At 37.0% G+C, this 16,801-nt stretch overlaps 1 protein-coding gene across 2 annotated transcripts; it reads right to left on the reverse strand.

Annotated features, from left to right (window-relative positions):
• Window positions 1-8,031: 8,031 nt before the first annotated feature.
• On the reverse strand, window positions 8,032-16,435 carry LOC108272704 (IgGFc-binding protein). 2 transcript variants are annotated; one of them, XM_017481331.3, is made up of 9 exons: window positions 16,397-16,435; window positions 15,853-15,937; window positions 15,313-15,653; window positions 14,624-15,206; window positions 13,316-13,938; window positions 11,417-11,984; window positions 11,126-11,328; window positions 10,593-10,964; window positions 8,032-9,508 (listed from the first exon to the last, which is right to left on the reverse strand). In XM_017481331.3, the coding sequence occupies exons 1-9, from the start codon at window positions 16,418-16,420 to the stop codon at window positions 9,236-9,238; spliced, it is 3,072 nt and encodes a 1,023-aa protein (XP_017336820.1). In that variant the 5' UTR covers window positions 16,421-16,435; the 3' UTR covers window positions 8,032-9,235. The 2 variants fall into 2 exon arrangements, with proteins under 2 accessions (XP_017336820.1, XP_017336821.1); XM_017481332.3 differs by lacking the exon at window positions 16,397-16,435 and adding an exon at window positions 16,056-16,146.
• Between the last annotated feature and the right edge of the window lie 366 nt (window positions 16,436-16,801).

Consider the following 16,801-nt stretch of genomic DNA (forward strand, 5'->3'; position numbering starts at 1 on the left):
AGCACTTTTGATCTGAGGCTAGGACTATTAAACATTAGATCTCTTGCGTCTAAGGCTCTTATTGTTAACGACATCATTACTGATCAGGAATGTAATTTAATGTGTTTAACAGAAACTTGGATTAAACCAAACGAGTACATAGCATTAAATGAAGCCAGTCCTCCTGGATACAGTTATGTACATCAGCCTCGTTCAACTGGTAGAGGAGGAGGTGTTGGACTCATCCATAGTAAAAATCTAGTCGTCACACAAAAACCTAAGCATAAATTTAATTCTTTTGAAATTCTTTATACCAGTATAAGTTATGTAGCCACAAAAAATAAGTCAATTCCTCTAATTATTATTTACAGACCCCCAGGGCCATATACTGAATTTCTTAGTGAATTTGCAGACTTTGTCTCAAACCTGGTTGTGTCTGTAGATAAAGCATTAATCGTCGGAGACTTTAATATTCATTTTGATAACCTGGGAGACCCTCTAAGATTAGCGGTTGTGTCCATCTTAGATTCAGTAGGGATTAATCAGAACGTAATCGGGCCTACTCATAATGGTGGTCACACTCTTGACCTCATACTAACATACGGACTAAGTATAGAAAATATTATAATTTTTACGCAGTCTGAAGTTGTCTCAGACCATTATCTTATCTCGTTCATAATACGTATTGATCATAATATTTCCACCTCGCCTCGCTACCGCATAAAACGTACCTACACATCAGCTACTGCACCGAGCTTCATAAATAACCTTGCAGAAACATCAATTAGATTTGGATCACCGTCAGATCACACAGAACTCGATCAGGCGACTGAAAGCTTGGAGTCAACACTCCGCTACACGCTAGATAGAGTGGCTCCACTCAAAAGGAAAATAATTAGAGAGAAAAAATTAGCACCCTGGTATAACGATCAAACGCGAACCTTAAAACAGACAACTCGACAATTAGAACGTAAATGGCGTCAAACCAAACTGGTGATATTTCAAACAGCATGGAAGGAGAGCCTACTGAAATATAGGAAATCTCTTGGCGATGCTAGAAAAATCTATTTCTCCACCTTAATAGGAGACAACAAAAACAATTCTAGATTCCTTTTCAACACAGTAGCAAAATTAACTAGGAATAAAACCACTACAGAGAGAAACACTCAATCATTACATAGCAGTGAAGATTTCATGAAATTTTTCATTGATAAGGTTGAAAATATTAGACGTCAAATACAGGCCATTAAATTAAAACTGGACAGTACTGTAACAAACCCATTACATGACAATGTAGCAATATCAGATCAATGCTTAGAGTGTTTTGCTCCGCTTAGAGAGACCGAACTAGCTACATTAATCTCTTCAGCCAATTCATCAACTTGCATACTAGATCCCGTACCTACATGTTTGTTTAAACAGATTTGTCCAGGAGTAATTGAACCACTTCTAAATATAATCAATTCTTCCCTAAGCACTGGCTATGTACCTAAATCACTTAAATTAGCAGTTATTAAACCCTTGATTAAAAAACCTGATCTTGACCCGTCTCAATTGTCCAACTATAGACTAATATCAAATCTCCCCTTCATCTCTAAGATTTTAGAAAAGGTTGTAGCAAAGCAGTTATGCTCGTACTTAGATAGGAATAACATTCATGAAATGTATCAGTCAGGATTTAGACCTCATCATAGCACAGAGACAGCGTTAGTTAAAGTAGTAAATGACCTTCTACTGACTTACGATCAGGGTTGTGTCTCGCTGCTTGTGTTACTCGACCTTAGTGCAGCTTTTGATACTATAGATCACACTATTCTACTTGATAGATTAGAAAATGTTGTTGGTATTAAGGGAACAGTCCTCTACTGACTCAGGTCGTATCTGACCGATCGTTATCAGTTCGTAGATGTAAATGGTGATTTCTCCATGCGTACTGAGGTTACTTTTGGAGTTCCACAGGGTTCTGTTTTAGGCCCACTGCTCTTTACTTTATATATGCTGCCCCTAGGTCAAATTATTCGTAAACATGGAATTAGCTTCCACTGTTATGCTGATGATACACAGTTGTATGTTTCAGCGAAGCCAGAGGACAGACAGAAGCTTAGTAAAGTTGAGGATTGTGTAAAGGACATTAGACATTGGATGTTAATTAACTTCCTTCTACTTAATTCTGATAAAAGAGAAATACTTTTATTAGGCCCACGTGTAGCTAGAAGTATTCTTTCTGATCACATGGTTACTCTGGATGGTCTTTCTGTTTCATCATGTACAGCAGTTAAAGACCTTGGAGTGATTATTGACTCCAGCCTATCATTTGATGCTCATGTAGATAATATTACTAGGATAGCCTTCTTTCATCTCAGAAATATTTCTAAAATAAGAAACATATTGTCACTACATGATGCGGAAATACTAGTTCATGCATTTGTCACCTCTAGATTAGATTACTGTAATGCCATACTGTCTGGATGTTCCAGTAGGAATATAAATAAGCTCCAGTTAGTCCAGAATGCAGCTGCTAGAGTCCTAACTAGAACTAGAAGATACGACCATATCACACCGATTTTATCAATACTGCATTGGCTCCCAGTAAAATCTCGCATTAATTATAAAATACTTTTATTAACCTATAAAGCACTAAATGGTCTCGCGCCACAATATCTAAGCGACCTTTTGGTTTTATATGATCCGCCACGCCTACTTAGGTCAAAAGATGCAGGCTATTTGACGGTACCTCGAATAGTGAAGGCTACAGCAGGGGGAAGAGCTTTCTCTTATAGAGCCCCACAGTTATGGAACAGTCTTCCTATTAGTGTTCGGGACTCAGACACAGTCTCAGTGTTTAAGTCTAAGCTTAAAACGTATTTGTTTACTCAAGCCTACCCTGACTAGATTCTGTTCTACTACTTCGCAGTTATAATTATCTTTTTTCTCCCTCTCTCCTTTCGCCGAGCCCCACACGAATTTATGGAGATACTAGAGATCCAGATCCTTTCTGCCTCTGGATGGAGCTCAAATCTTCTTTAATTCCAGACTGCTGGGACTACGGCTGCTCTTAACGCCATACAGACTTCATATAAATCCATAATGAACTTTTTCACACTAACTGTTGTTACCCAGATGAGGATGGGTTCCCTTCTGAGTCGGGTTCCTCTCAAGGTTTCTTCCTCTTAAAACATCTTAGGGAGTTTTTCCTTGCCACCGTCGCCACTCAGTGGCTTGCTCAGTTGGGATAAATTCGCACCTTTAATATCTGTATACCATGTTGATATTTCTGTAAAGCTGCTTTGAGACAATGTCTATTGTAAAAAGCGCTATACAAATAAAATTGAATTGAATTGAATTGAATATTCTTGGAAGTACAGAAGGTGTTTTAATACAGAGTTCAAGGATCCATGAAATGAGCATGTGGAACAGAATCTGGATGAGTAGTTATTAAAAGAGAAGACTTTTCCATGGACATGGTTATACTTGCTGATACTGTTTCATGCAATTAATTCACTTACTTTTCCAGCCTTTTGTTGCCCCCGTCCCAACGTTTTTGAGACATGTTGCAGCCATCAAATTCAAAATTACAACATTATTGGACAGGACCGTGGTACAGTGACCCAGAAGGGTAAGGCACCTAAAAAAAGAAGTCAACTAGAAATAAACAGTCAACTTATTATTTTTTTTTAAATAAGAGGAGCAACTTTAAACTAAATAAAAGCTGCCAAAAGTAACAACAACAAAACAACAACAAAAACGAGAGCCCTCTCTTTCTGGGATAAGTTGCAAGCTACCTCGGAAGGCACTATGGGATTAAGGCTGAGAAATAACAAATGCCACAATAAACATGGCCGTCTTTAGCCACAGGCCTAGCGAGGAACATTTTTAAGGCAATGAAGTGAATTTTCTTCCCTGGCCAAGATCACCTGACTTGAATCAAATTGAGCATGTATTAAAAATTATTGTCAAACAGTTCATGGACAATCTCACACCACACCACCAGAGGGCAGTTTTAGGACTTCTTCTACTGTCGTTCTCATTTCCAATTTTGCCTTTCCACACCACCGTAATGGATTTGAAATGAAGCAATCAAGATGTGATTTTTTTTTTTTTACAGAGTCCCTCCATTTTCACAAGCTCTAAAGTAATTGGACAACTGACTGATAAGCAGTTTCATGGCCAGGTGTGGCATGTTTCCTCGTTATTTCATGACACATTAAGGAGATAAAATGTCCATGAGTTGATTCCAAATGTTCACAATGCAATTTGTAGCTTTTCTTGGGAATTCTCAATATGTAGTCCAAAGCACTGCTGATGCAAGTGAAGGAGGCCATCATTAGGCTAAAAAACACAAATTAACAAACAAAACAAAAAAAGCCTATCAGAGAGATAAGAGAAACTTTAGGAATGGCCAATCAACAATTTGGTACATTCTTAAATAGAAGGGATGCACTGGTGAGCTCAGCAACACCAAAAGCCTTGAAGACCACAGAAGACACCTCAGGTAGATGATCACAGAATTCTTTCCTTGTTGAAGAAAAATTCCTTCACAACATCTAGCCAAGCCAAGAACACTCTGGAGGAGGTAGGCATATCATTGTCAAAGTCTACAATCACGAAATGCCTTCAAGAATGTAAATACAGACAGTTTACCTCAAGATGCAAACACTCAAAACAGAAAGGCCAGATTAGACTTTGCTTATAAAAAAACAAACAAATAAATAAAAAGCCTGACCAGTTCTGATGCAAGATTAACTTGTATCAGAATGATGGGAAGAGAAGAGAATGTAGAAGGAAAAGAAGGGCTCTTGATCCAAAGCATATCACATCATCTGTCAAACATGTGGAGGAAGTGTTATGGTTTGGGCAGGTATGGCTGCCAATGGAACTGGGTCACTGGTGTTTATTGATGATGTGACTGCGGATAGAAGTAGCATGATGAATTCTGAAGTATATAGAGCTATACGTTTTACTCAGATTCAGTCAAATGCGGCAAAATTGATACGGTGGCATTTCACAGTACAGATGTATAATGACTCAAAACATACAGCAAAAGCAACCCAAGAACTTAGGTTCTTAAGGCAAATAAATAAAATATTCTTAAAATGTCTGATGGCCTCAACTCAATTGAGCATACTTTTCACTTGCTGAAGACAAAACTGAAGGCAGAAAGACCCACAAACAAGCAACAACTGAAGGCAACTGCAGTAAAGGCCTGGCAAAGCATCTTAAGGCAGGAAACTTAGCATTTGATCATGTCCATGGGTTCCGGATTTCAGGCAGTCATTGATGGCAAAGGATTTGTGTCTGAGTAGTAAAAATAATATAACCGTATCTATGATCTCATCCCATCATATGTGAATTTTTTTTTGTTGTTGTTCCATTTGGTTTATGCTGACCAAATGTACCCCTGATCTTATTCATCTTCAGTTAGAGAGTTAACACTAGCTAGCTAGCAGCATCTAGTATTAGCTAGCTAAGTTGTTCAAAATCATTTCAATAATCTTAATATTTCTACCTTGCATATTAGCTAAGTTAATTACAGTAAATGTAGGATATTTCACACAATTGTTTACTCAGATGCTGATGTTAGATGACTGACTTATATAACTGCCATCTGTTTCTGGCTTACTATAGGTATATTGGAACATTTTAGAAATGTAATTAATTCATTTATTCTAGTAACATATAAGAAATTAAATTCTAACAACAACGAGAGCACCATGGGGATTTACAGATCACTACAATGTTACCATTCTTACAGTATTTGAATAAATGTGAGTATGTCTGAGAGAGAGAGAAAGAGAGAGAGAGAGATGAACAGGTGTGCACATATGTTCACTCAGCTGATCACTTACATCCTACCATAAAGGACACACCTGATGTGTTTTTCCCCTTGCTCTTTTTCTCCCTTGTGCCCTCACCTTTTTTCCAGACATCTGTTTAACAAAGACCATGACGCCGCTTCTTTTTTCCTCCTCTTAATATGTAGAATCCAGATGACAGCCATTATTAGACATGGTTAAAACATAACTACTTAAATCGTTAATACTGGGCTACTAGCAATCATTTTGACATAAAGCATAATATTGTGATTGTTCTGACTCTCAGTTGTACATTGAACTGTGCAAACTTGCTGAAAACAGTGCGATCATTTTGACATATGATTTCGATTTGTACTCCATGCATCCATCCATGCATCCATCCATGCATCCATCCATGCATCCATCCATGCATCCATCCATGCATCCATCCATGCATCCATCCATGCATCCATCCATCACATTGCTTGTCCTCTGTAGGTTCGCGGCGATGCTGGTGACGCCCTGTGTCTCGCGCTGTAGGCAGAGAAACACCCTGGACATATGGCCGGTCGGTCCATCACAGGGACAACACACAAATATACACTCATTCACACTCGCACACAGACCTACAGGCAATTTAGTATCTTAAATTAACCTGACCTGCATGTCTTTGGATTGTGGGGGAAAACTGGCGATTTGAACTCCGATATGATAAACATTTAATATAGCTGCTGATCTAGCTTGCAATTCTGTATCTTTTGTGGTCTCATGCACACACCAAATTCATGGTCTCTCAAGTGAGTCTTGAACAACACCACACTGGTTACACCTTAACGGCATCAGAGACGCTGGGAACTCAGGTTTAAATAACCCATAACCACTTGTGGTTCTGTGATTTCAGTTTAAAGTCGACTAATTGTGCAGCCTTACCATACTGATGTCTCAGAGGTCAAAGTTTGGTGTTTTAAATACCCAGTAGAGGTCTCTGTTAAAGTTTTAAAAGCATTTTTTATGCTTTTCCATAGTCAGGTAAGCGCCGCTTTCAGAACCGTCACGTCCATAATGGAGAGATGTCACGTCCATAACAATGGGTTTTCCTCATAAATGTGAAAAAGAAAATTAAAATAAAAGAAATATTTTATGTTCCATGGAGAGCCAATCCTTCTCCATTCTGTGTGTATTAATACTTCTGGTTTGTGTATTTTATTTCACAGAATTCCTACAGTCTCCCAAAAACTAACGCAGGTATATTTCCAGGGGTGGACTTACCATGGCAAAGGTCGGCAATTGCCTTGGACCCAAGGACCCTCAAAATGCTGCATAAACATGCTGCATGAGTTTTATATTCTTTATCACACTGTTCTTCCGTTTCTGTTTGTCTATTTTACAAATATGACGATGTCTGTTCAGTGCTACTTCAAATAAATATGCTTAAATAGCATTTATGTTTATGTATTGTGTTATATTTTTATGCTAGTAAGTGGTGTTAAAAATTGTTCTAACCATCAATGAGCCGGTGTGTTATGATGGGGCATGCTGTGGGTTGGGTGTGGTGGTCTGTTCAGGGCCAGAAAGTCCAGGCCCACTTTTTGTTCCCAGTTCAACACTGATTATTGCTATTAATACTAAACAACATGGGCTGAAAATTTAAATATCGATGTTAAAACACTGAAATGAGGGCCCCATTCCTACATTTTGCCTAGGGCCCCCAAATCACTAAATCTGCCCCTGGTGGTTTGAATGTGTCCTCAACAACCACTCACTTTTTGTTAAAAAATTTGAGTTACTTTGTTATTTGAATAAATGTTTATACATATTTATGTAATTTTTTTATGTTTATCATGTCATTATTATTGCATACATATTCCAAACAATTAAATGATTTTATAGGCAAAGCAACTGCCTTTTGCTCTTGCTAACAAGAATTACTACATTTATTTTACTTTAATACATATACAATAGTGCAATACATAGAATATGCCATCCTGGATGCATCATATCAAATTATGTGTACAATAGAGTTCCTTTAAATTGTTTAATATGTCTTTATTTCCTATCCTTTCTTAAAATAAAACCTAAGCATAGCTTATGCTCTGCATAAAACGGTTTGCAAGCTAATTCAAAATCTATATCCCAACTCTTTGAATAAAATCTTAATATTTATTCAAGAATTTTTTGCATGTAACACACACATTCTTTATTTACGATTTCACTAGAATAATATTGAGAAGTTCGAAATGAGAAAAGTAACTTGTGAAGGTGATGGTAAAAGCTTTATTTGGAAATGCCATGAAATGATGGTGTCATTAAAATAAGTAAATCAAGTAACCAATGAGTAAAGTGATCTTTCAACAAATGGAACAAATATGGATTTGCATCTTAATTAAAGCAAAAATATTAATATTTGTTTCAAGTCTCTAAATATTTAAAGATTGCATTATTATATTTAAAGCATTCAATTTTAATGAAATAATCTGAATGAAGCTTAATGGCTAAGGCCCTGTTTACACTATGTATCAACATGTGGTTTTGCGGTGATCAGATCATATTCAGATTTCACATCACACACCCAGGATGCACTGTGATCAGATCCAGAGGTGGTCAGAGATTCGAAGCCTCCTCTCACACATAGGCTACATCATACTATTTCTGTATTAGCTTTGCTTGTTACTCTGTGAATGCATTCATCTCTGTGTATACTCATTCTCATAATTCTTTGTGATCTATGACAATACACTGCATGCAGGCAAAAAATTATTAGGTAAATGTTTTAATACATTGTCATGATGTTCATTAAATATTGTTGCTAATGGAAACTATTAAAGCTTTTTGGGCACAGATGGCCAGAATAATGGCAACAAATAATTACCTAGATATGAGATTGAAACTCCTGTCTGTTGGGCATGTTTTAGAAACACAAATGTATAGATGGGCTATACAAAGACAATTATCTCTAAGTAGTTTGTAAAAAAGGGCTCTAGCTACAGATTACACAAAATGTGCTAGACCTACAGCTTAATGTAATAATCAATAATGAACAAAATCAGCATTAAACATGTTAATTTAAATCTTTGTGTTTGTTGTAAAATACTTTACGGCTACACAAAGCCATGCAGTCCTATTTAATCAGGAAATTAGCATCCAATGGATTAATATTTGTTTGAGTTTTTATATTAGGCTGTTGGGGGCTGTTTTTGTAGTGATGTCATTTCAACCCTCATTAGTCATGAAATATGATCGTAACTGGTCAGTGAAACCGCATTTGAAACACACGAAAAAGGCCTTGTGTGAACAGCTATCCATCTCAGCTGACCACTTGTAATTCAATCACTCAAAACACATTTATAACAGGAGTAAACAGGGCCTTATAGTTAGACGCTGCCATCTTTTATTCCTTAAATCCAATGTTAAATCAAAGCAATGCCAAGTGACTCATGACCTTGTCATCATATCAAAGAGCGTATTTAACAAAGGGCACTTGGAAAGTCAGGTGCTCTCCATAAAGCCAAGAATTCCTGAAAGCCTTGACCCTGGACATCGAATACTTTGTTGTCACTTCCACAGGCACCACACACTGTTTGCGCCATTTCATCACTCACACTCACTACAAGCCCAAGTGAAAGACTGAAAGACACTTGAAAACTAGCTTTCTTTTCAATAGTGAGTGTATCCTCAGTCAACTGAATGATCACTTCATTCTTCAGTTGCTGTGGCAGAGTGACAAGCTTTCCATTGATCTGGAAAAAAATTAAGAAAAAATTAATAAATTATATACATACATACATACATACATACATACATACATATATATACGCACACATACACATTTGTCAGAATTATTATGGAGCCCTTGAAGAAACCTTTCCAAAACAAAACAAAAACATGCATATTTAAAAAGATTTTGTTGTTTTTTTTCTGAAAGAAAAGGACATATAATTTTTTTATGTAGTTATTGTATTTGCATCATTTACTTTCTTGTGTGCACAACTTACTTTCTCATTTTCTTTCAGAAAAAAAAAACAAATCTTGAGAAAGCACACATGAACACGAGTCCATCTTTACAAGATGTTTTTTGTTTGATGTAATTTTTGTTGTTAGGACAATATCACTTACTATGGGCACTATTGTGCCCATCACTTACTGTTATGTATCTTGCTACTTATTCCACCAGCAGAATGGAAATTGACTTATTGGACCTTCAATTAGTATAAACAAATTAATTATTTTATAGCCGCAAGACTGTTATAAGATTAGTCAGGACACAGTTGGGTTCCTGTGTGTAGAGTATTATGACTGTGTTTAGCTGCTGGTGAGCAGTGTGATGGGAGATGGGAGGGGTGTGAGCCCCCTGCTGGGCAAACAATTCACAAGTCTCCACAATAACACATGTACAGAGATAAAAACAGCACAATTAAAGCTTTTTTGTTAGTAAAAATTGTATACAACTACCACAATAAATGTATAAATTTTAAACCTAGTAGACTAGGGGAAAAAAATAAAAACTTATGGAAAAACTACAAATTCTTAAAGCCCTGAGTGTCTACTTTCATATGAGTCATTAATCACTACTGTGGAGTGTGACATCACAAATAAATTCAGTGCTGAACACGGGCACCTCCAAAACAGGAGGAAATTCCATTTATTTGGCCTCTGGTCTTGTGAAATTGCCGTAACTTGTTATAATGTATGTTTTAAAAATTTTTGTGCTATTATATATATATACACAAATTATATAATATGTTATATATTTTTACTGGTTAATGAGTGCTTTAAATAGAAGGCAAGACAAGTAAAGAGTAGAATTTTATCTAAGATACATACCCAAGTGGACTGCTTGTTGTTGACAGCAATGAAGATCTCTTCAAAGTAGACGTACACAGCCGCAACACTGTTTTGACTTCCATAAGGTCCCAACTCAACCACCACCCGGAACCATTCTGCTTCAAGAGAACCTTTGCACACTTTCACTAACTCGTAGGCTCCTACAGATGTGATGGTCCAAGATTCTCCACTGAAAAGGCTAAAGGAGCCGCTAGCCTCCAACAGGCACTGCCTTGGGTAGCATCCACGAACGCCATTCTTAATTTTGCAGACCTCACTAGTGTCACAACTGATGCTTTCGTGTTTTAATTCGCCAGATGGAAGACAGGTCAAGCGTTCTAGACAGTTATCTGTGATGATGGTCTCATTAATCTACAAATATAAAAATGTTAGTAACTAAAATTGTTTTGCTTTCTACTTATTTGCCTTTGTTAATGTCACAAATTTTCCTGTATGAACATGTTATAAGTATAAGATTACCTAAAAAGTTAATTATATACTTCAACTTTGTTTTCATTTTATCTGCATCCTACCTTATAGGTTAGTCCATTCTCATAGCAGCCACACTGATCCGCTGTCACGCAGCCAGTCCCATTGTTAAAGAATCCAGGTTTACACATGCAGCCTTCAGCACAGGTCTGAATATTACACTTCATTAAACCAGTAAGGCCAGGACAAGGTGCATCACATGCTTTTGCACAGATTTCGTAGACACTGTTGGCAGGACATGATAAGGCTGCAAAAAAGTGGATACAAACTTAGAATAAATGGAATGAGGAATACTTTTGTAATTGGAAATAGTATAAAATGAGCGTTGTTCTTACGACAGAATGTTGACGTTCTCCAATTTTTAACCGTGACTCCAAAGGTTTGACAGTCAGTCATGTACGCAGCTACACTGTGGCACAGCATATGTTGATCTCCCTCACTCATGCAGACGTCATAAACACAATCTTGGAAGTAGGAATCAGGGTTAATTACACTGTGACAGGCAGCAAATGGACCGTCAGGGTTGGTAATAATACTACAGTCCTTTTCAAATACAAGTTTCTCATTTTGAGGACACTTTGGACAGAAATCACCACTGCAGCCATCATCACACACAACACCAGGCACAGCCACTTTCCAAGCCGCTCCAAATGTTTTCAGTTCTTTGGTTTCTTTCCCATCTGGCAGCAGGAAGTCATCATTCTTATTACCATTATAGTTTCCACACATGCCACAGGTCTTTCCTGCATATGTGCCAGGGACTGTGATGATAACTTGATAAATCATATCATAGGCCACCCTTAGACCAAAGTTTGTAAGAATTACATTATGATAGCCCTCCTGCTGGACTATCACTTCTCCTTCATTGAGATTTATAGGGATGTTGGTTAAGACATCATTAATCTGGAAAAGCAAATGGAAATGCATCATGATCTACTCATATGAGTTCTTGAACATTAAAACAGTCAATATTGTTAATAAAAGATTCTATAGTTTATAAGTTTTTTAATACTAGTTAAAAAAATATCTATATAACCATGGCAAAGGCCTAATATATATATATATATATATATATATATATATATATATATATATATATATATATATATATATATATATATATATAAAATATCTAACAATCATGTTATTTCAAGACATGTTTATTACTTTCTAGAGCCATATGTTTGAGTAAATAATAAATGAATAAATATGCTATATGATTAAATGTACAGTATGTGAACACCTGACCATGTGTGATTCTTCTGCAGACAAAATTGGAAGCACACAGTTGTGTAGAATGTCTTTGTATAATGTAGCATTACAATTTCCCTTCACTGTAGCTACAAGGCCCAAAACTGTTCCAGGTTTGGGCACAACATCAGTGTATGACCTCACTAATGCTCTTATAGATGAATGAACACAAATCCCCACAGCCATGCTCCAAAATCTAGTGGAAAACCTTCCCAGAAGAGTGGAGCTTATTATAACAGCAAAGGGGGAATAAATCTGGAATGGGATGTTTAGCAAGTATATATGGGTGTGATGGTCAGGTGTCCACAAACTTTTGGCCATATAGTGTGTATGTTACAAACACTTATACCACAGTGTTGTTCAATTGTCGAAACTGATTGGTCAGATGGTTAAGGTTAAAGATGAATGTTCTTTAAAATAATTTTCTATAAGACTAATAATAATAAGATTTAAAGATGTGTTGGTATTTAAGACGTATAAAGATGTATAATCATTGGATGTAGTGTTTTCTGTAAAGAGATGTTTATTTAGCATTCATGGAAGAAGTCACAGATTTCAGCTGTGAAAGCTGCATGTTTTTGGACTTATTAACTTCAAGAAAGAGGAAAAAAGACTCTGGTGAGGGATGCAACTGTTTCCAGATCCTGTAATGTAAATGATAACAGAATGTAGTCTTGTGGACATTCCACACATTAAATTACTATAAACCATTAAACAAATGACTTTAGCACATCTTTGGCACATATGTCCCATTGCCATGGTATAAGAAGAATAAAACACTGTTGGACACTGCTGTTATTGGAAATAATCAACTTCAGGATGGTAGTACTTTGCATCAGGCCACATCACACCACTCTTGTTTATCATTTTCTGAAGAACAGCATAACCCGTTGTGTTTTGTTTCTTACTAAACTCGCTGGCAATTGGTACCATCTGAGCATTACTTTTATATTCAACAAAATTGTAATTAAGATTATACTCACCATGACTTGATGGAGCTGATTTCTTCGCAGAACTATAGTCATGCCATACACCTCCACTACGACCACCTTGGCCATAGAGACATTTGGACTTGATTGGATTTCATTCCATTTCTCATTCTCTACTATAACTGCAAATGGAGTGAGTTGTGTTCCCTCCAGGTGGCAGCCCTGAGCAGCAGTGTAAGTACAAGTGCCCTGGAAGTTGTAGGTGCTGTTGTCAAACGTGTTGTAGTGAGGATCTCCATAGATATTACAAGAGGCATTTGGTACTTCGTGGCAGCCTCTGGTTCCATTAACAACAGCGCATGCAGTTCCAATAGGACAACTTGTGTTTTCACATACAACTTCACTGTTTGTCGGGTTACAGGTGCATTTTTTGCTGCAGTTGTCATCAGCCCAGATGGATTCTCCAGCTTGTAAGTAACGCTGATCACCTCCACTTTTGAACATGCAACCACACTGATTCTTAGGGACACACTTGCTTCCACTCCACAAGTATCCATCATCACAAGTGCAAGCCTCTACACAGTTTGCTTTACATTCAGCAGAAGGAGTGGGATTCTCACAGGTAGCAGGACAGGCACAGGACTCAAAGTGACTGTTTGCTGGGCATTTAGGGTTAGCTTTATAAAAGGAGTAAAGAAAGAGAATACATATTTTACCGGACTCATTTGACATAGTAAATATTGAAATATTTTGAGCAACAACGTAATATTTTATCTGTTGCTTGTATACATAATGAAAAGAATATGCTTTGGTACATTAAAACAATACGATGGAAGCCCTGAACTACAAGATGTGAAAAAAAAGTGTTGAAGTGCAATGTCGTTATTTTGATCTAATATCTCATTATTTTGAGTTGTTCTCTTGTTATTTCAAAACAACATGATCTATCAATAACCGCTCTATCAATAACTACTTTTTCTTGTTCAGGGGTGTAGTGGATCTGGAGTCTATCTCAGGAATGAGGCAGGAATTCACACCAGTCCACCATAGTGAATATTAATTGTTTCCCGGATAGTACGTAAGCCAGATGTTGCTTTAGTAAAATTCACTTGACACATATATGATTGGTAATTCACTTAAATGCGTTCATGTGTGATCAATGTTTTGAGCCTTCAGACTTAAATTGAGGGAATTTCCTAATACTCAATTTTTACTATTTGAATTTACTCACAATAATGAAATATTAGGTTGAAATAATGAGACATTAACCTCGAAATAATTTCATGACAGCTCAATTGTTTTCACATGTCAAGGCTTCCATACAATACATTTACTGTCACATTATTATTCTATGATACTCACGGCACTTTAGGAGGCCTCTCCAGTTATAAACATGTACACCAGCTTGTCTGCAGGCATCTGTGTATATCTCAGCAGTTTGACATAAGAAATTGCTGACATCTTTGCCAGTGCAGTAATCGTATAGACAGTTGTCATAGAAGACGTTGGGGTCAATGACACTCTTGCAGTTTTTCAAAGAACCTTTTGTGAGAAATGTGACAACGCTACAGCTAAGCTTTGCATTCATGCGTGTGAACCATGAAACACCCTCACAACTCTGACACTTCCCTGGACACTCATCCTGGCAGAAAGCTTCTCCTGGGAAGCCTGGTACTCTCCAGCTCTTTCCCAATTCTGGAATACTGCTTGCTACATTGCCACTGGGAGTAGTCAGGTCATCCTCTTTGTTCCCATTGAAGTTCCCACACATACCGCACATCTTTCCCTTAAAGCTCCCTGGCACTGTCACTACTAGATATAGATCCCAGTCATACTGAACTGACAGGCCAAAATCTGTCTGCATGGTAACTGAAAGGCTGTTTGCTGTGAGTTTTACACGACCGTTGTTCAAAGAGACTGGAAAGTTCCAGAGTGAAGAATTAATCTGAAATGAAAAGGCATGAGATGTAATCTCAGCTTGTGTACAGTATCACCATTTAATTATAGAATATTGCTTGTATATATATTTTGAATTAATGACAGCCTCATACCTTTACAAGCCCGTTCTGAAGCCGGTTGAAGGAGATCGTGTTGCCATACACGAAAATTGTGACCACGGAAATCAGTGTATTTTGTGTGTTGCCATTACGTTCATTCTTTGTGTTAATCTGAAATGCTGGATGCTCATCATCTACGTGGCAGTTTTTGGCAATGACGTAGGTGCAGTTTCCCATGAAGTTGTAGTAACTTCCATCAAATGTGCTGTAATGTGGGTCACCCATAACCAAACAGGTACCCACTGGAGCATTAGGTGCATTTTGGGCATCGAATTCTATGTCATCCTGTTGACAATTGTCTCCCTGACATGGGACACTGCTGCTGGTAGAAAATTCTAGAAAACCAAAATTCATATTCATCATAGTTATATTTTCTTTTCTATGTAGTTTACATTACATACCAAAACATAAACACCTATATAATTAGAAATACTTGGTTTTGGAGGCTGACCTAGATGTTGATTTCTAAATGTGGATTTGAAGGATTTTATTTATTCAACATCATTATAATGGGTTCTTCCCATCAGGACTTACCAAAGGCAAGCAGAAAAGCGATGGTACAAAGAGCTGCTTTCATCTTTAAGCCTGTGACAAAGGTCTTCCTCGGTTTGGTGGCAATCTAAAAAGAAAAAAAAATACCACAGATGTTAAAAACAAGCTAACTATTTTGGATAATAATAATTATTAATGATGGAAAACAATTACGAATATGTTTTAACTAAAGTAATGGTATATACCGGACGTGCTCTTTCTTGCAGTCAATTGGGGTTTAGGTGCAGTCGCCTTATATTATTCTGGATGACTGTATCAGGAACCAATCAAAGCTAAGGACTAATGCTGCATGTGCACATTTGGCATCATGCATGTGACAAGTTTCATAGCTAATCCATCATGCTCACATCATTTCTGTGTGTGAACAGACTGTACTTTCACCATCACTTAATTAATCTTTTGATAAACACAGTATCATGTGAAGAACAGTACATGAATAACTTTTAGGTGTGGCAACAAATAAAAGAGTATATGCAAACATTTATTTTATATATATGACATAAAATTTAAAAAGGGAGAAAATAACCTCAGTTAGAAACACCCTGCTCATTCATCCAATTATCCATGTAGCTGCAGCTCACTGCATAAAATATTGCAGAGCTTCAGTTAACGTTCCCATCAAACATCAGAATGGGGAGTTTGAGTATTTCAAAAACCGTAGATTATTCTCACTGTTTTTCACACACAACAGAGTTTACAGTGCATAGAATAGCATGAAAAACAAAACATCAACGCAAACAAGGCTGAGATATTGCAAAGAACTACTCTATACAAACATGGTGAGCAGAAAAGCAAAACTGGACAGCTGAAGATTGTAAAAAGACCACGCACTGTTTTTCTAATCTTCAACTGACCAGTTTTCACCAAAATGTTTGTAGAATTTTTTTAATTTACTTACTAAACTTGTCTACACAATCCTCCTGCAAAGCTC

Source organism: Ictalurus punctatus, chromosome 12 (assembly GCF_001660625.3).
Source record: "Ictalurus punctatus breed USDA103 chromosome 12, Coco_2.0, whole genome shotgun sequence".
NCBI classification, from domain to species: domain Eukaryota; kingdom Metazoa; phylum Chordata; class Actinopteri; order Siluriformes; family Ictaluridae; genus Ictalurus; species Ictalurus punctatus.